At 36.8% G+C, this 20106-nt stretch overlaps 1 protein-coding gene across 3 annotated transcripts in view; it reads left to right on the forward strand.

Annotated features, from left to right (window-relative positions):
• GRM8 (glutamate metabotropic receptor 8) overlaps positions 1–20106 on the forward strand; it is a 338430-nt gene that overhangs the window by 147642 nt on the left and 170682 nt on the right. For all 3 annotated transcript variants that reach the window (XM_069850429.1, XM_069850420.1, XM_069850438.1), the window contains exons 4-6: positions 15591–15726; positions 16191–16345; positions 17547–17684. In XM_069850429.1, the coding sequence (XP_069706530.1) occupies positions 15591–15726; positions 16191–16345; positions 17547–17684 (429 nt within the window). The remainder of the gene's footprint in view (positions 1–15590; positions 15727–16190; positions 16346–17546; positions 17685–20106) is intronic.

Raw genomic sequence — 20106 nt, forward strand, 5'->3', positions numbered from 1 at the left:
CACAATGGGAAAGCCAATGGGGTCTATTAGCAAAATTTAATTAAACTGACAACTGGCAGGGAGCTTTCAGCCACAAATGTGTGTGTGTGGAAAAGACTATTCCAAAGAAAAATATGGAACTAAATCCTTCTGAAGAGATGCAAAAAGTATCCTTTCTTGTCATATATAAAATTATAAGGGATCATTTTGACCAGTTTGGCCTTCAATCAGAATAATAATAACAATATGCCTTTTTTGTGGTTCCTTCAATGACTAAAAAATGCAACAAATAATTTATTCTTTGAACTTCTCTAATTTTTCTTCATTAATTATTAATAAACAAGTGTTTTCTGCTTATACTTGTCTAAGAAGTGCTGGAAAGAGTTTGTGCCTCTGGCTTTGTAGACAGAAGTACCTGAAGAGACTTGGAGAGAGATTTTGACAGATGTTCTGAAAATAGTGAGAATATGCTCAATAGAAAAGTACCAAAGGACTGTGGTATAAGTGAAATAATTTATTTTTACTCTTGCTAGTCACTAGCTTTGGCACTGCAGAGAAACTGGGCTTCTTTCTGGCCAACTGTGAGAATGGCTGATGTCTAGGATTATCTAATGGTAATCAAAGCTGTCTTTTAAGACATTATCTTCTAGTTTATCTGAATTTACAACTCTGTCAGGTAACTCTGTATATGCCCTTGTGCTGTACTTGTCTTTTAGAAATCCCTGCTTATTTTCACTGCTGTTGTTTGAGGAGCCTAGGCTGAGTGTATATTCCCCAATGCCATAAGCATCATTTCACTGTGCCTTGCTAAAAAATGGACAGAATCTGTTGGCTTTGATTTTAAATCATACACTCACTGTGTCTCTGTCCAGCTTGGCTTGCAATGCCAATCTGAGACATGCTACTTGGAGGAAAATATAGTAATGCTGTGAGAGCAGGAATTCAATTTAGAAAGTCCCATGTGAGATTGCCTCTGGACTTTTATCACTGGCGGCATTGCCCTTCAGCTTCTAAAGGACTGACCTGAATCCAGCAGACACACAGATGGTTAAAGGTGATTGCTAGGACATTAGTACATTATTTTCCAATAAATAATCAGACAGCCTCAGAGAATCCAATCAATGACTATTGCACATTGTTTTGTACTCTTAATGTCCCTTTTCCCTATAGGATTTTATGCCAAAAACTTCTGCAGCATTGTGGCTGCCGGAGTCTCTTTTAATGCATGGCAGACATATTTCTTCCATGAAATACTTTTGGGCTTTGCTACAACTGTGTTGACTATGAATAGACTAAGCATTCTTGTTCTATGTCATGTAAGACATTGTAGGACAGTGTCCTCCTCTTGGTACATAGGGAAGGCGTGATATGGGACAAGGCATAGGCTCTGTGCAGCACTGTAGGTTTCTGTGGGCTTTCTCATCTGGAAGTATTTTCCAAAGAATAATGCTGTATCAGGAATGTGTACATTGGTTTGGAGTTTGAAGGCTAACAGAGATACTGAAGACCCTTAGTCTCCCTTTTCTGCTCCTCTGTTCCCTACCAACCATAATCTCATGCTTTGTGGCTTTTTCTATGCAAGAAGTGAATCTTAAAGCAAGTGAGTAGAAGTTTCACATTGGAGGAAAAGATTGTGAAAGTATGAGTGGAGAATGACTGGACCTTGGTCACTAGGATCTCTAAGTACACAGTTTGCTTCATTTGGAAAACCTGCTGATAATTAGTTTCTTTATTTACCAAGAAGTAAAGTCTTTGTGAAAAAGGCTAGCCCAAGCTAGTAATCAATTTATGATTTTACCAAAACCCAGATAAGTTGTATTTGGGCACTGACCTCCTGAAGTTTTGACCCAGGGAGCCCAGATGTGAAGCCTGAAGTTGGAGCATGTCTTGCAGTCCGTACACAAATGTGTAGTATGGGATATAGCAGACTTCATAGCACATGCCACAGTGGAAATATATGAACACAATAAGCTCTCTGTGCCTGATCTGTCTTCATTCCTTGTAGAGAGATATTGTGTGAAGGGGCTTGGGCTTCTTAAATGGTTTTGTTTATATAGATTTATATAATGATGCTTTTTTCTTTGTTGGAATTAAATTTATCCTCAGACTAGCTATCACTAGCCACTACCTTCTTCTTCTCCCATATTCCTTTTCTTTTCGTTTTTTTGGCTACTCTCTGTTCTAAAATAAGTCAGTCCATCTGTACAGGAAACAAACACAAGAAAAGAGAGGGCAGAAGTTGTTTGAGCTCTTCAGAGCAGTTGCTTGTTTTCTGCTATTGTTAGTTATGTGTTTCTGCTTTTCTATCTTTCCATCACTGGAAGCTTTTTAAATGCTGGCAAAGGTATTCCTGACAAATTGCCTTTTCAGATATACAATTCAGTGGAATTTTAAATGGCATTGGCTGATTGTGATCGTTCTCATATAGAAAAAAAATAATCTTGAAGTTGTAGTACTTCAGCTGCTCTCAGAATTCAAAATTTGAAAAAGTTAAAATTTCAATATTCAGATTTCTAGTAACTTTTATTGAGCTCTTCTGGGAGAAGGTAACTTCGTTATGGAGGGTTTGGAGGAACTATGCTTTTTCCTTTACTTTCTCTTTGCAGAAGTATATGTGTTTCACTGATGAAACTTCTTAAATAAGCAAAGCAAGAAAGTTCTTTGGAAATTTGGAGAATAAAGGATTCATTCTTGCTGCATGTTTTTCCACTTAAAAAATTGTCAGTGATTAATAATAAAGCATTACAAACAAGGGTGTGTTATTATGTTAGCAGTAGGCATTTGCAGAAGATTTTGTTTTAGGATCACCACTATTCTCTGTGCTTCACATTGAACAATGAGTGATTGTCCAGTCCTTACTTTGTTACCTTCCCTTTGTCTTCTATTTTATCTTTATTTTTATCCACACTTGCTACATTTATTAAGTAATGTAGGATGGATTTTTTTGTAACTGCAAGGTGGAACTTTCTGATGAGTCCATGTGGCTAATCATATGTCTTTATTCAAGATATAACTTCAAGTAAATTGAAGTACCTTCATTTTCCCTCTGTTACATTTTTTGATAGATTTGATGGACAATACATTTCAGAATTAATAAATTTTGAAAACAAGTATTTTTGCATTTTTCTTTTATAATGACTGAGATATAAGTGCTCTGTGGATAATAGATTTTTGTCTGGTATAATTTTCTATAGCTTTTGGAAAAAAGAAAAACATAATGAAGAATGCTTAAAGATATTATATGTGATAGAGGAATCATATCAGATTGTTGAAACCATGTGATCAGGTGAGTAGTATGGATATAGACAAATCCTTCAAGCCCTTGACAGTTTGTTGATCAAAGTTCTGTGTGGAGACTAGACATACATTAAAATAAGCTTTTATTTCAGCTTGTATTAACAGCACGATAGTGTCCACTACTGTGCAATGCTCAGTAAAGTAATTTTGTGCTTAGTGGTTATAAGTTGTTTTCTGTAATTGGGTGGGGTTTTTTGATTCATTGTCTACAAAATATGATAGATCTGTCGAATATTTTATTAGAGGAATGAGCTGCAGACATCTTTTGTCAGTTACTAGACACCTTCAATTCATAACCTAGCACAAAGCAACCACTTCCCATTTATTTTACAGCTAACGGTGTTTTCCTACAGTACAGGTGCTATTTGCGTGGAAGGATCTGGGTCTAGATTCTTCTAATTCTGAAACATTAAAAGCTATGCAAAACCAGAGCCTGAAGAGAACTTGGAAGATTTTTTTTCTCTGACAGAACAAACAAGCATACAGCTCTGTGTCAAGGACTGAACAGCAATATATTACTTTTCATCCATTTGCTAACTACATCAGTAAAAGTATTCACATTTCCCTTTTTAATATGGTGTACTGTTGGCATATTTATTTCTGAACACAGTTGCATTTGTTCATCTGATGTCACTGAGCAGCTTGCTTGAGGTTGACTGAGATCTGTATATTCTGGCTGAGCCTTCCTGATTTTGGCTTGTGAGAGCAAGAGCTCTTCTTACCATTAGCTGCTATTCTTTTCAGGGGATTTTACGTTAACTGTGCACTTTGATGAAAAGAGCAGGTTCTCCTGTTTCTTCTTGCATGGATAACAGCTTTCTCTCCATATTTTTCATTCTTTGATGTTAGATAGAGCCTTTGTTCCTTTCAGAATGTTAGTGAGAGTGAAACCATATTTCTATCATCTGAAAAAAAAGGACAGGCGGGGTTAAATCTTGTCCTGGTACAACTATTGGAAGACTACATAAAAGTAGGCTTTGATCCTACTTGCTGGTCATTTCCCAATAAGACAAGGCTGTGCATTCCCACTCTTTTAGAAACAGTAGGAATAAGCCTGAATCGGATCACTTATTTGAGCTCCAGAATCCTCAGTCTGAATCTAAGCATTTTTCAGTGATACCATTTACACAGTTGCTACGTGTATTCTTACTGAATAAGGACTTTATTATTTTCTGAATAAGGACTGACAATACATAGCGGAAGTATATACCAACTGTATCATTTACAAGATAGGATTAATCCAGAATATTAATCTGATATTCGTGTCCTCATACAAAAGATAGATGTGCTTGATTAGAGATTTAGTAGAAGTAAACATTACTGTATTTGTGCAATTTATTTTATATGTACATAGATGATATCTTTTGTCTAAGAACATACAAGTATCTTTTCAGCATTTATTATACTCTAGAATTAAAATAATTTCAGTGTTTTTACTCATCTCATCATTTCTACATTGTTACATGATAGCAGACTAACACATATTAAATTTGCAAGCTCTCTTCTATTGCATGCATAGGTTTTCTGAACACTTCCCTCCTTCTTCCATCAGCTCTAAGTCCCCAGGCCCATTGCAGCCCTCTGAGGATGTCTTCTCATTAGTCAGCTTTGACCTGATGCCTTCTTTCTCTAGGGCTTTATAAATTAAGCTGATCCTACATCCCAGCATGCTTCAAGAAACTACTAGATCCCCTCACTCCTGAACTTCTTCTCAAGATGTATTTTACCACTTAGTATTAAGTGTCTAGAGACATCAGGCTCCTCTCTTTGACTTTGTTCTCTGATCCACATCTCTCAACATAGTGTCACAGACTTTTTTAATGATACAGTAGCTGTGTAGCCAATTTTAGTTCTGTTACATTTTTAAAACTAATGTAGGCTTTAGCAAGTTTATTTATATGGAAGGCTACTGAGTGACTCTTCTTTACTCACTAATTCCTTTTTTTTCACTGCTGTATATATAAAGAGGTATTGCTGATTTTAATACTGCTATATATTTGACTGATTTAAAAATTATATACAAATCTTAGCTTTTTCTCTTCATATTTTATAAACCTTAATGGCAATAAGTTAACAAATATAGTTTGTTAGATCCTAGTGGTATTCTTACCAAAGTGTTCAACTCTCAAAGAACTTAAAAGTGGGATAAATACAGTTAGGTAATAACATCATTAGGCATATAGGAATTTTAACTTGCAGGCTAGATATCTAACTAGATAAAGTCAGCTTTCCTGACTTGTATAAAAGACAGCTAGTTAACTTATAACCTAAGTATATAATTTAATAATGTACAAGTAGTTGTGTGTTGGAAGAATGAGGAAGTTCAATTTCTGATTTTGTCAAAAAAGTGCAAAATATTTAAATTTTAAAGAACTTGCCTTTCCAAAAGTTAACTTAGGCCTTTGGGAAAGATTCTGATCAACCAAAAGGCCAAGGTAGATGATGACAATAGTCTCTTGGAGCCTGAAATTTTTTTCTCATGTAGTCTAATCGATCAACAGGTCTCCTCATGTACGATGTAATCTCTGTAAAATAGACATGCCTTGGAAGAGAACTTTGGCTTATTCATGCATGGTTGAAGTCAGCCTGGCTTTTGAGGAAAATCTCCAGGAAAACAGACAAGGCCCTTTGAGTATAAGGCTGTAAGTGAGCACTCTAGCTGTGTTAGCATGGGCTTAACTTAAGTTTAGGCATGCTATGTAGAGAATTTATGCAGTAAACCCTGTTAATCTGCCAGATTTGGTTGCAGGAGACTCTGAATCTCTATTATGTTTGCTTTCTGGGGATTAGATTTACCTATAAGTTTCCCTGCCAGAAGTGATCCCTTCTTGATTTTCATTAAAAATTAGGGCTTATAAATTCATACAGAGAGAACTACAGAATTATCTAATAGCACTTAATTTTGAGAATTGATGCTAGGCTGTCCAATTAAAGGAATACATAAAGAAAGATGGAAATAATTGCTTTGGCCATCAGCATTCTGGAAAACAGCAAAAAGCAGACAGGATTTCATTTATTTATTTATTTGTTATGAATTCCTGTGACTGCAAGAAATCTGTGGCTATTTTATGACCACAAAGAAGAATGTCTTCACTTATAAAAGCAGACCAAAAGTTTCAGAATGAAAACATTAATCAGTGCTGCTGTTTTTCTTAGATTAAAAGCCAGTTTCTGCTTCCTGTGTACAGCATTTACATGCAAAGGAGGTGACTGAAGGAAATCTGTGAACACCATGACAGCAGTAAGAAGTATGCAAGGGAAAAATAGGACATCAACCTGCCATTAAAATCAGACAATCCAGGGCAATTTAACTGAAAACAGTCTTTTAAATCACTGGTAAAATATTTAAAATAAACAAGGCAGGGTGTGGAATGAAAAAATATTAAACTGAAGATCCACATAGGGAACAAATTGTCCTAAAAGAAAAAAGGTTATATTTATTTAGAAATGAATGTTTTTACAAAACCCAGCCCTTCTTGTGGTGGGGTTACTTTTCCTGCCTTAACGTAGTTATAAGGAATGCCAGAAGTTCCTGTGTCATCTTCAGTGTTGACTGCATTCACAGGGGTTTGTGACTTCAGGTGGTAGTGCTCAAGGGAAGGTCTTTCCAACCCTGTGGAAAGAGACTGCTGGAACTTGGAAATGATGCTCCAGGTCTGATGGTGACCACCAAGAGACAGAGAGCAATATGTTACAGGGCAGTGTTGGAACTGCATCTGTTAACATGGCATCAGGTTTTAACCAAGATGTTAGAAGGATGCAACAGTTGGGATGGTTCATTGACTGTGCTTGGAGGTGGAGTGCCAATTTTTATGTCTAACTCACCTCTAGAATATTTTGAATTAGTCATTTGCATCTAATGCAAAACATAAGACATAAAGACATAAAATCCAAATATTTGCTGATACTCAAGGCCATCAGTACGGAGAATTTTAGAGAAACAGAAGTAAGAAAAAGGGTCATATTCAAGCAAATTTACTTTCGGAGAAAAGTAGCTGTTAAGTAACCACAGACCAGAGTTTGAGTTCACAGTATTACTTTATTATAAATCAGAACTGAAGTTACCTTAAAAAAATCTGAGAATCTTTTAGAATTTAGGCCGTTATGAAGTCTCTTTCATAACATAAGTTTTCCTGACCTTTAGAAAACAAACAAACAAAAATAAAGAGGGTTTCCCTTCCTCATGAAGGATGTATGTTGCTTGTAGCCAGAAAATAGTGGCATGTTTCTTTTTTCATGCTATGCCTCCGCAAGTTCTAAATCTGCCAGCAGGAAGAACTGCATTTCTACAGAAGGAGATATTCATATCCACTGCAGTGTTAAAAGAAGACATAGCTGTGAAAGTATTGCAACAGCTGACCACTAAATATAAATGGAGACCAATTTCAATTATATTCTTTTGGTCACAATTTGTTTTGAAGTTTAACTGGGCATCACATTTCCTATATGAACTAATTATTCAGTGATTCACTGTTGAGAGGACACTTCCTCTCTCTCAACTTTCCAGAATCCATTCTTTTCAATAATTTTTTCCCTGGGTATATGATTTTTCACTTATTCAGAAACATCTTTACTATAGATGAAATTTTGACTCCCACTTTCAAGACTGTGAAAGCTGGCTTTCCTTTACACAAATTACACTAAGAAACCAAAGGATGAATACAGTATGGGTTTTATTTTATTTTTATTTTAATCCTGGAAAAAAAACATTGGTAGGTTTTGTGATGGTGAGAATATCCCTTACAGTTATTTTCTACCATCTTCTGTCAGATGGTGGCCTTAGTGGAAGCTGTACTGGTACATTTGGAACTGTTTCTTCTGAGGGGAAAATTAAAATTAAAAAAAAAAGAATTTTTTACCATTTGGAATGGAAATATAAAATAACCGATCTCTCCTCTCTTCCTTCATGTCACCTTAGAGACAGACTCTGATGACTGGAGCCAATAGCCAGTGGTCTCATATGGAGTCAGACCTGGTTTTTTTCTTTTTCCTTCTCTGTTTTAGAATTAACATCTGCTTTGCCCATGATGTAAGCATCCCAGTGAGCACATGTGTTTGTGAAATATGCATGGCTGTACGCCTGTGAATACATGCAGGAATGTAGAAAAAAACATTTTGAAAAGGAATCGGTGCATTGTATCTATCATAATGTTTTGTGTTATTCATGGTTTCGCTGTATGCCTTTGTCATCAATATTAAGAGATTTTACAAAAATGCATTTTTATTTAAATAAAGGGAAAAAGCCATCAATGTATGGGCCTAAAATTCAGGCTAGTTTTGTTCATTAAAAGATTATAAGAAAAACTCTCATCCTCCATTACACTTTAGTGTATTGGGTACTAAGTGCCAGTTTTGTCCATTCAGAGCAAAGTATTATTTAATTTATGTAATTTTGTAAATGTTTGTCTTTCTATTACCTTATATCAGGAAGTATTGCCACTATTGGCTGAAAATTAACTGTCTTTGCAAGAGTGAGTGAATTGTTTGCTGAGGTATTTAGTGAGCTCATGAGGAAACGAAAAGCCACAAGATTTTAAGGTATATCCACACTGCACGTAGTTGGTGGCTGCAACAAAGTGGGTGTACTGGAATGAGATTTCACTTAACTGGATTTGGACATGGATAATAGTGAAGAAGCCATGACATGGACTTCACGGGCAACAGCAGAGCCTTCAGAAGGCTCAGATTCTTTGTTGTAAAGCTAAGCTACCCTGAAGGCTGTGTACCTATCAGTGATCTTATGGTTTCTTGGGGTAGTTAAGTGAAGGTAGATCTGGAAACAATGCGCAGCTGCATTCAGACCTCCCAATGACAGTACTTTTACATTCAGGAGACGTTTACGTTTTTAGTAATTATTTCTTGTGAAACTTGATCTTCAGGTTGCAAGAATATTTTCCTAGGTGTCACTCCCTGTTGACTTATACTCTAGAAAATTATTGTTAAAGGCATCTAGGGATACGCAAGAGGATGGCAGTAAATTGTCTGTGCTTTAAGTAATAATTCCTAAAAATTGCTGATTATCAGCATCAGTGCAAGTCCCCTGCAGAACAGTCACTTACTTGATTTTTCTTCAGCATTCAGATTTCTTAGCATCCAAATTTATCAGACAATGAACTGTCTTGATGTATTCCTTAAGTCTCAAGGTTATCCTGTTTTTTGTCAACAGAACCTGAGCATGGAGCATCTTGTTGTTTCTGATATCTCTAACAATCTTCATGCTGAACAAGGTTCCTGGCAACTGGAGCAGACTTTCAGTATAAACAGGTCTGGATTTTTTAGACTTTCAAGATAAACAGGGGAAGGACTAGAAGAGGAAAAGAAATGTAATTGGTTTTCCTCATGCTCTCTTGCATGACATGATACTGTCAGAAGTGTGCAGTCTTCTGTCAGACATGAAGACATATGTCTGCCTCTGACAGCACCCTGTGCGCCTCACAAGAGAGTTTCTTAACGAGGCTTCTGCTGTGTCTCCGACATCTGTTCCCCTACTTGGAATAAGAACTTCTCTGTCTTCACATATTTCTGTAATATCTTCTGGAAGCTTTCCATAGGCCAGCATTAGAATTTTCTTGGCCTAGTGACTAGTCATATATGATTTATCTTAAAACAAGGGAATGTATACTTGAAGGCAGCTGAGAAGGTCCTGCCAGGTAGGTCTGAGTTCCAGAGGTACTCTGGCTACTTGTTTTGAGCTTTTTTAGGAACATTGTGATTTGTGATGAAGCTACCATAAAATAATTGACTTGCAATGGTGTACACTGAGTCAGGTGGTGTATGCCTCCTTACACTAAGAAATAGGTTGTGAAAGCAAGTGCATAGCTTGATCTCTTACCCTTTTGCAATAGTAGAACTAGTCATATACATGAGGAGATAAATAGTTTGGAGGGTAAACTGGTTCTCAGTAGTGCGTTTCTGGTCCAGACACTGAGTACACTTGAACTGAAAGCTGTCTTCAGATTGTTTGATACTAAGGTAATGCCCTTTCTTGTGTCTCCTATTTAATTAGTCCATAATATAGTGTTGGATCCGAGCAGGGGAGAAAACATGGCCCTAGTATTTACATTTAGCTTCATTTTTTAGTCTTTGCTTCTGGAAAGTAATTTCACAGAATCACAGAATCAGTACGTTGGAAAAGACCCACAGGATCATCGAGTCCAACCATTCCTATCAGCCACTAAGCCATGCCCCTCAGCACCTCATCCACCCGTCTTTTAAACACCTCCAGGGAAGGTGACTCAACCACCTCCCTGGGCAGCCTCTTCCAGTGCCCAATGATCCTTTCCGTGAAAAATTTTTTCCTAATGTTCAGCCTGAACCTCCCCTGGTTGAGCTTGAGGCCATTCCCTCTCATCCTGTGCCCTGTCCCTTGGCAGAAGAGCCTATCTCCCTCCTCTCTACAACGTCCTTTCAGGTAGTTGTAGAGAGCAATGAGGTCTTCCCTCAGCCTCCTCTTCTCCAGGCTAAACAACCCCAGTTCCCTCAGCCGCTCCTCGTAAGGCTTGTTCTCCAACCCCTTCACCAGCTTCATTGCTCTTCTCTGGACTCGCTCCAGAGCCTCAACATCCTTCTTGTGGTGAGGGGCCCAGAACTGAACACAGTATTCAAGGTGCAGTCTCACCAGTGCCGAGTACAGAGGGAAAAAAAAAATTGTTACCCTAAGTTTTATACAAAGTCTGCTTGTCATTTTCGAAATACACATTCAGCATCACTTCTTCTGAAACCCACCTCTGCATACTTGCATATTTAATGGTTCACAATTAGCCAGCCATCTTGTGACTTCAGAACCACTGAGAGCTAAAATGAATATATATTATAAAATCACCATAAATTTAACTACCAAACCAATGCAGATACTACATTTTTCCTTTTGTTTTATTTTTTTCTTTGGTAGAATTGTTGTTGTAAGAGCACAAAAGGAAAGGAAAAAGCTCATTGATCCAGTGTGCTGACAGTTTCTTGAAAATCTACCAGTTTTTTGTTAGGTGATAGCCTCTTTCCCACTAGCTGTGTTATACAGAGCACCCATAAACAAGCCAAGCCTGGCGTGAAACAATTTGTTTAAGATGTGATTTTTATCAAAACGGAGAACACAACTCATCAACATATTACTGTAGATCAGACCTGGTTACGTCCCTGATTTAAAAGCATATGAGATACCAGCTGCTAACCATGGAGCAGAGTTGCTGGACTGAGCCCCTGATTGTCAGCGGGGCAGCTGCTGTGATGAGCCTGATTTCCAGCTCCCACCTCTGATCTCCTTTTTATTGTCCCATGGTCCCAGGTACTGGGTATCACACTTGATAGCTCTTACAACACAAATGGATACCTGTTATCCCTGACACAGTGCAGTTCATATTAACTGTTTTATTCCTCCAATCAAGCCATGGGTTGACTGAATACAACCTTAGTTTTGACAATCTGAGAAGAGACAAAAGAGGCTTAGCACGGTTTGGTGCTAAGATTTTTGTCCATTTCCCCTGCCCCTAAGTAGCTGAAGAACTGCTTTCCATGAATGCCATCTTAATGTCTTTAAAATGTGTGACAGCAGATGCAAACCCTTTGTTTTTCCTACATCATATATGAATTAGGGAATGAGTACAGTTACTGGTATCAGTTCCCAGTTGAGCTGCCTGAAATGAGTCTATCTGACTCCTTTCTTGGTCTTAGTAACAGCTTTTGGTGCAACCCTCTCTGAAGCCTCTTTGTAGGCTGTTTTAATTGACCAGCATTGAGCATAATTCCTTTTTGGCAAAGAGATAGTTAGCTCTCATTTCATCACAGAAATCTTAGATTTGTTGTGATTTTAGTCAAGGGAAATTTAGACTGATGCATTTTTTAGGTACATCCCCAGATGATGAAGGATAATAAATATTTTAGAAGCCAGCAATGTGAAGAAGCAGTTAATGGGCCAGATCAGTCAGAAATGCTGACCAGACGAAACACAGACACTATTTCTTCTTACGATTCACAGCCATAAATCCTCTAGGAGCATTAGGTGACTGAACCATTTAGCCCTTGGCACCTGTGGAGTATCACATATAAGACATATGTTCTCCAACCCTATTTCTTTTCGATTTTGGTAAATGTCTCTTTTATTCACACTTTGTAAGATTATCCTAACTACTGGCCTTAAAACCCGTGCTCTTGTAGTTATTTTGGAGGAATAATTATTCCTTATTCAGTTTTCTGGCACCTATGAATCCTTTTCCTAGACACTCATTTCTCTCTGTGTCTGGGCACTTAGCCCAGGATGTAGATTTCAAAGGCAGCAGGGTGCCGAGAGGTTAGACACCATAATGTTGTAAGTACTTTTGTGCATCTAGCATTTCAGCATTAGCTGGAAACTGATACTCTGTTATTTGTTTGAGCAACAGCTGTATATGCAACATACATAGATAAGGGTGTACACAAAGTGTTTTGTGAGTTGGAGATAACTTACAGAATTCATTATAAATGTAACTATAAGGCTGATATATATTTTATTTTGTTCCTATTAGTACTTAACACAGTCTTCAATGTGGAGATGCTAAGATGCACAGTTCAGTCATGATTGAACTTGCCTCTGCAGTCATGGAATGGTGCTTCTTCTTCACTATATTGACTGAAAATAGCTTTTGTATATACTGCAGTTTTTCTTTCATTACTTGATATACAATTCACACAGATTGTAGATGGTTGTGTACAGCATATTAGACAAGTGCATTTTGTAATATTTGCATTGCTTTTTATGTGGAAAGAATGTTTTTTTTTCCTAAGGGCCATTGCATGAATAAAAATGGTTCAAAAGAACTCTCAGCATTTAAGAGGAAACAAATTATTCCTTTATGTCAGTTTCTAGGATTTGTTTTACTTTTTGTGCCTGAATGACTTGGAGAACAGTTGAGAGCTTGGCATTGTTTTTCAGTCTTCTCTTTTTAGCAGTGAATTGCTGTTTGTTAAACTTACAGGATGTCTGCTAAAAATTTCTCTTACTTTTCAGATCTGTTGCTTCAGAAAGAGGTTGCAGTAAAGGGCTTTCTGAGTGTCTATGTCAATAATTTAATATCAGTTTAGAAAGTTGGCTAAAGCTTTTTATAGCACAGTGTCCATCTTTTCATTACTGCATTGTCAACAATACCTGGTGAATATCGGGTCACCAGCTATATGGGCTCATCTGTTGTTATTGGCAAATTAGCTGTCAGTCATGGGGAGCCTGGCTGTTCATAAAAATGTGAAGAAATATGCTGTCAGAGAAAGGCACCATATTCCACTTTAAAGCAGATAAGAGTAAATTATTTATGTTATATCTTTATACTATTTATAGATGGTGAAGAAATGTGTACAAACAATTTTTGTTAGAAATGGCAGATGTTCTGATTTGCAAATACCATATCTTTCATGTGAAGTAGAGAAGGATTCAGGACAAATCTACATGGTAATATACATCTCTCAATCTAATAAAATAGTAATGCAACTTCCCAAGAAACTGATTCATAGCTGAAAAAGGTGATATGTTTGCCTGAGATTAAAATTGGCTGATTTCATTTGGAAGTTGTTATTTTTATACTTCCAGTTGATAATTCCATGTTTCATTTATGCCATGTCTAAACTTGATGCAAGCTTAGGATCTGCCTGTGCAGACAGCTATTGAAGTCGGTAAGATTCTGCAGAGGCAGAACAAAATCTGATAACAAATCCCCAGCATTTTCCAAATATTACATTTGTGTAAAAGAAATAAAAAGGGCTTCATGAATACATTTATTTTGATTTTTTTTTTTTTGCTTAAAGATTAAATAAATTGAGCCTAAGGAAGCTAACACAAGAGACCTCTCTAAGTTCTTCATGTAGCTCTACATCCCAAGCTACATCTGTCTGGACCCCTGTTTTTGTTCAAACTTTGTGACTGACGGCATGTATCAACCTAATTTGTGAAGTACTTTGGAAAAACAGAAGGACATTTTGATAGGGAGAGCAAGACTGTTGTAAAGCCTCCCCATACACAACATAGCCATCTAACTGTGACTTTAGTTGTCTAGTTACCTTTAATATGCAGACATGTCTATGACTCATGTAATCTTATACGTCAGAAAATAAATACTGGCATTCATTAGAATAGAATAGCTCTTTTAAAACACATTCTTATTCTCACACCAAAGGCAATCCTCCTCATAGAATTATTTAAGTATTCAGATATAAAGATGCAGAAATTATAATTTGCTTTGCCTTTGTCTAGTAATGCGTCGCTATTTGTTGGAAATAAATACTTTCTCACTTTCTTCATTTTTGGGGTTTTTTTTAATGATTAGATTCTCCACAAGAACCTCTTATTTTGGGAACAACAGACAAGAACAAATATTGATGGGAGTTAGATGGTCCAATTTGAATTAAGCCATAGTTCTTAAAGAAAAGGTAACTAAAATAAGCAAATTGTCAAACAATCACAGAAAATTCATTTATGATATAGGAAGCTGCTGCTGATCTGGACTTAGTCTTTCATGAAACAGGCTCAAGGAGTTTCTCTCCTCCTCTGCTCAAACATCAGTAACAGTGTTGCAACTGGGAAGTAGGTATTCCCCTGCACATGTGTGTGAAAACCATTAGAAATCACTGAGTTTCTGTATAAATTAGTCCCTTTTTGCAGGGCAAGTACTTTTTAAATATTTCAGTTAGTACTTTCCTCCTTCTGTCAAGAAGCATCTTTGAGCTTGTGTTCATTCGCTGATTAGTAATTTAGAACATTCAATGACAACCCAAACTCTCTTAAATAATTAATACAACTTAATTAAGAATGTCATAATAACAATTAGACATGATCTGTATGCATCCATTCATAAGGGAACATATCAAGTTCTTTACTTGATTCTATAACCACAGCATTTATTGTTAACCTTATACTCTCTGATGAAAAAGCAGAGCTGTATGATGCTACCTGACACTGGAGAGCCACATTGTGAATGTAAAATAACTGACATATTGCAGCTCCATTGTTAAATGCAATCCTGAGGCAAGGCTCGCTTCTCAGCTGCCATAAGTTGGGGTACGTCTGTGGAGACAGACTATGGTGCTTGAAGGTCTTGCTTGGGGTGTTGTTTTGAATATTACATAAATAGTAAAGTAACAGGTAACTGAGTTGAACTCTTTAATGCAACATTAACTGTTTAAGTTTAAATGGTACATATCTCAAAATATATAGATAAGGTAAATTTTGGCTGTGCTGCTTTATATCAGATTAGCATCTTATTTTCTTTTTCTGCCTGGTTAACTATTGATTATCTGAAGTGGGGATATATAATGTATTAAAATCCATTTTTTTTTCTCCTTTTAATTTTTCTCAGGAGGTGTTTGCATTGCTCAATCACTCAAAATCCCCCGGGAACCAAGACCAGGAGAGTTTGAAAAGATCATCAAGCGTTTGTTGGAAACTCCAAATGCTCGAGCAGTGATCATGTTTGCGAATGAAGATGATATTAGGTGCCTGTTTCCCAATTTTGTGTGTTAAAGATGTTCTCTCTTCACAGAGATGTGCGGTTGGCTGGTGCAGAATAGAGTAACCCGGGTGTTTTCAGATTGAATCCCATATAAAAATTCTTATACATGTGATGTTAAGAAATTGAGTTGCAATTGCCTAGTGTGCTGGTCCTTTGATCTAATCTGTTCCTAATTCCTAAGAGTGCAACTCCAATAGATTCTGAGCAGGAAGAAACCAATAAGAATGCTAGAAAAACATGGCTAAAGATGAACAAGTTAACCTTGTATGGTTTCTTCAGTTCTCTAGAACTGTTGTTGAATATGGTTTAGATTATTTATTTAGATTATGAAAACTGTTAACTGATTGGTTAGTGTGAGTTTTTATATTCATAGCCATAAGGAATGCTAGGAATTCTCAGGTTTTTTTGTAAAAGAAGTTTAATTAGTCATTTGTTGTTTATTTGCAGGCGAATACTGGAAGCAGCCAAAAAAGCTAATCAGTCTGGACATTTCCTCTGGATTGGTTCAGATAGCTGGGGGTCAAAAATTTCTCCAGTTCAGCAGCAGGAGGAGATTGCAGAAGGAGCAGTAACCATTCTGCCCAAAAGAACATCAATAGATGGTAGGAATGCATGTGACACAAACCCCTTGTATTCTGTCAATGTTCAAGTACCCTAGCGTGTGCTCTCTCTCTCTCTCCCCCCCCCCCCAAAAAAAAATTAAAAAACATGTAGTCCACAGGAAATCGGAGATAGCTTTGCAACTAAGTGACTTGAATTGGCCTGATCGAATATTCATTTAATATCTCTATTGAGATGAGGAAATGCTGAGTCTGCTATCAGGAAACCTTAGTTTTGTCTGATAACCAGAGAATGTGCTACAGAGAGCTTCTTACCCATAGCTTGGTGGTTCTTCAAGATGAAAAAGGAGAGTATTGGGTGGATGAGAATGAGTCAGCTCATTCTCCTGGAAGGAGATCAGTTCAGGGTCTGCTATCCTCTCCTGGACATACTTTAAGAAGATACTATTTTAACAAAGTTTTTTACTAGATGGATGAAGTGGAAGTAGTTGGTTTGAATGACCTTATTCCCAAGAGGGTACTGGACATAGTAACATCTCTTACTGTCTCGGTAAGTGCTTAAACTTGTAAATGATTATAAAAAACTGAGCACTACTGATCCTACTTGGAGAATTCAACCACATGGAAACATTTGTAAAGAGCTTAATCCAGATGGTATGTCTTCATTTCATTATGGGTGTTGGGTTATAAGGGTAAGACTAGTGCAGAATCTGATCAGGTTTAAGCAGGAATCCTTCGTTTCTCAATGAGGGTCATTAAAGATATATATAGAAGCAGAATTTTAGGTGTCCTGGAAGCCTTCTGGTTCAACAGAGAGGTATGTGGTGATTTTAAGTAGCCTCAAGATGAAACTTGGATTTGAGTCTTTGACTAAGTAGTGATTCTAGTTTGTCTCCTTTCTTGTTGCCGTGCATTTCTTAATTTGGGTCATGTGTGTATTAAACATTAAGCCATTTCCCTAACCACCTGCATTGCATTTTTTATTTCTATTGGAGTTTTAGACACTCTTTAACTGCTGCAAATGTTTTAAAAGAACTTATTCTACAGCAAATAGGGCATAATAACAAATGTGCTATTTTTTTAATCCTTAGATACTACTATGCTTATAAAATACCTTATTGTAGTAGTTCGTACCTAATGTTTTTTCTTGTTCTGATATTTAAACCAAATCTGTTATTGTCTTTAAATGACTGTTTTATGCTGTATCATATGCTGTTACTTCTTTCAATTGTTTTAAATATAGGATTTGATAGATATTTTCGGAGCCGAACACTTGCTAACAATCGAAGAAATGTATGGTTTGCAGAATTCTGGGAAGAGAATTTTGGATGCAAGTTAGGATCACATGGAAAAAGAAACAGCAATATCAAGAAGTGCACAGGTAACTGTGAAAGTAAAATGTTATCTGTAAATTGTTTATTGGAGTGCAGGGAAGGAACTGCTTTCTTTTCATCACTCTTCCAGCTCCTTTCAATTCTCCAGTACAAGTTAGTGTGTTGTAAGAAGAATTTTCTTCTTCAAATGTGAAGGAAAAATTAATGGACAATTTTTGAGAACATTAGTAGTTACTTTGCACAAATCCAATGATGGTACAGATTTTGTGAAAGACGTATGGTTGTGGTTCAATTCCATTCATGTTTTCAATGACCTCTTCTCTCACTCTATCTATAGCTGTCAATATGATTTTGTTTTAGTGAACAGGCACATCACAGTAATTCTTCTATTTTTATCACTGAAGTATATATAGAGAAAATTAAATTTCTGATTAAAATATTGAGGTCTTGATGATAGGTCAAGTCATGAAGTCTGTGTTCAGTTTACATTGTGTTTGAGGATGGAGTAAAAGTCAAATCAATGCGTGCTTATTACTTCTCCTTATGTGAACAAAACAGTATTCTGTATCATAATGCTGAAAGTCTCCTTGAAGTTTGAGCAAAAACTCTAGCTAACTGGCACTGGCATTCTCAAACTTGCTCTCTCAGACATCATCTACAGACACAATTGTCATGACAGCTGGTAGAGCAGTTGCATCAGTAGCTCTGAGTTTCATCTCACCTATGAGATCTTGGCTTTTAGCTGTTCTTTGCAGAGTTTACTACAAGATGGTTATCATTAGTCTTCTGTGACTACAGCAGGCTGTTTATGTTATTTTTTGTATAAAGTTTTTTGCCTAATTTCAGTGCTCCCCTTGTCATTTACCTAATTACTGCCATCACCTCTGGGAGTACTGTTGGTGAGCTCCACCTCTGTTAATGGTGGCAGCAGTAGTACTCAACTTTCTGCACTGTGTAAGTTATCCTTGTGCCTTGATTTCCCTGGCCGTGCTTTCTTTCATAAAATAATGTTTTCCACGAGGAAAGTGGACATTTTCCAGGATTTCTAGCTGCCTTGTGGCACTATCATGCAGCCTTTGTTATGGGAGTGCCCTTCCAAACTTTCTGCTAGTGAAAGCTGCACATCAGAACCCCACTTCTTCTGGATTTGTCAGGCAGACATACAGTGTAGTCTCTAAGCACGTGCATGGCTAGTCCTGAGGTTCCTGAACCATCATATTTATCACATACGTACTCTGCCATCGATTCAAAGACTTACTTCACTGGGCTTTACAATGCACAGATATATTTCACACAGAAATATGAGACATGCATGCACTCTCTCATTTCAACAACAAGCCTTCTAAATTTTACCACATGCTCCTCCAAAAAAAAAAAAAAAAGTGATATTCAGTTCTTCACTGAGCTAAATGATAGCTCATTGCTCTAATCCTTTGCTCCTCAGTCTTGATTCATATTGCAGTAAGTCATGGCGGGGTAGTTGCCCATGTCTAGGAAGGGATTATATTGTTTTTACTATTTTAAGGGGAAAAGAGATGCTTTTTAATTTTTTTTTTAAGTTCTTCAGGTGGAATGAATGGTGTATATGCTGTTATTTGGGAAGCTCTAAATGTTGCCACAGATGGTTTTGTGACTTGTCTGAGCCTCATCGCATCTGTCAAATTGAGTTACTAAGTGTAAAGTACTGTATAAAATACATAGGCTGTATCTTTATAGATTTAAAATAATTTGCCATTTGAAATGGATGTCAAAATTATGGCATGCTCGCTGTGCCTGAAAACAGAAGTAAAATTTTTTTCTTCACCCAGAAAGTAAACATTGCAGCAATTGATGGGACTGAGATGTGGGCAGTGTCTCTTTGTCTTTTGCCCAACAGCCCAATTTGTATATCATAACAATAGCCAGTGAGACACTGAGAGAAATTCAAAATCTTGAGATACAGTTATAATCTGAAAATCTCCCACTTCAAAGATATTACAAGGTAAGTTGATAGGTATAAAATTTTCTCAAGCTTGAGATGTGCTGTGTTAGGCACTCCTGTTTATCTTAGGAGATACTTGAATCTTTTTCTCATGTGACGTTTGTAATTCTCAACAACAACAAAACTGTTATTGCTGTTCTCTATTTAGCTGTCTTACCAGTTCATAGCTTTAAATTTTTACTATCTGCAGTTGGGATTCTACTAATCTAATCCAATTTCATGCCTTTTTTTCTCTACAAAGATGCTAGAAAATGCTTCATAGAGAAAAATGTTGGTTTTTTTTTTCTTTTCTGTGTAAAATCACCAGTCTTTGTAGCACTGAAAGTCCAGGAAGGGATTTTTTCTTCTTGTTCAAGGTTAAGAATTGCAAAAGGGCACATGCATTCTTACTTCCCTCTGTCCTTATATATTCCTAATTGTTAGTCTAGTGCTGTAATGGCTTCAACAGCTTATTTAAAGGAACATGCTGTTTTAAAGCTATTTAGAGA

This window comes from Phaenicophaeus curvirostris, chromosome 1, assembly GCF_032191515.1.
Source record: "Phaenicophaeus curvirostris isolate KB17595 chromosome 1, BPBGC_Pcur_1.0, whole genome shotgun sequence".
In the NCBI taxonomy this organism is placed as follows: domain Eukaryota; kingdom Metazoa; phylum Chordata; class Aves; order Cuculiformes; family Cuculidae; genus Phaenicophaeus; species Phaenicophaeus curvirostris.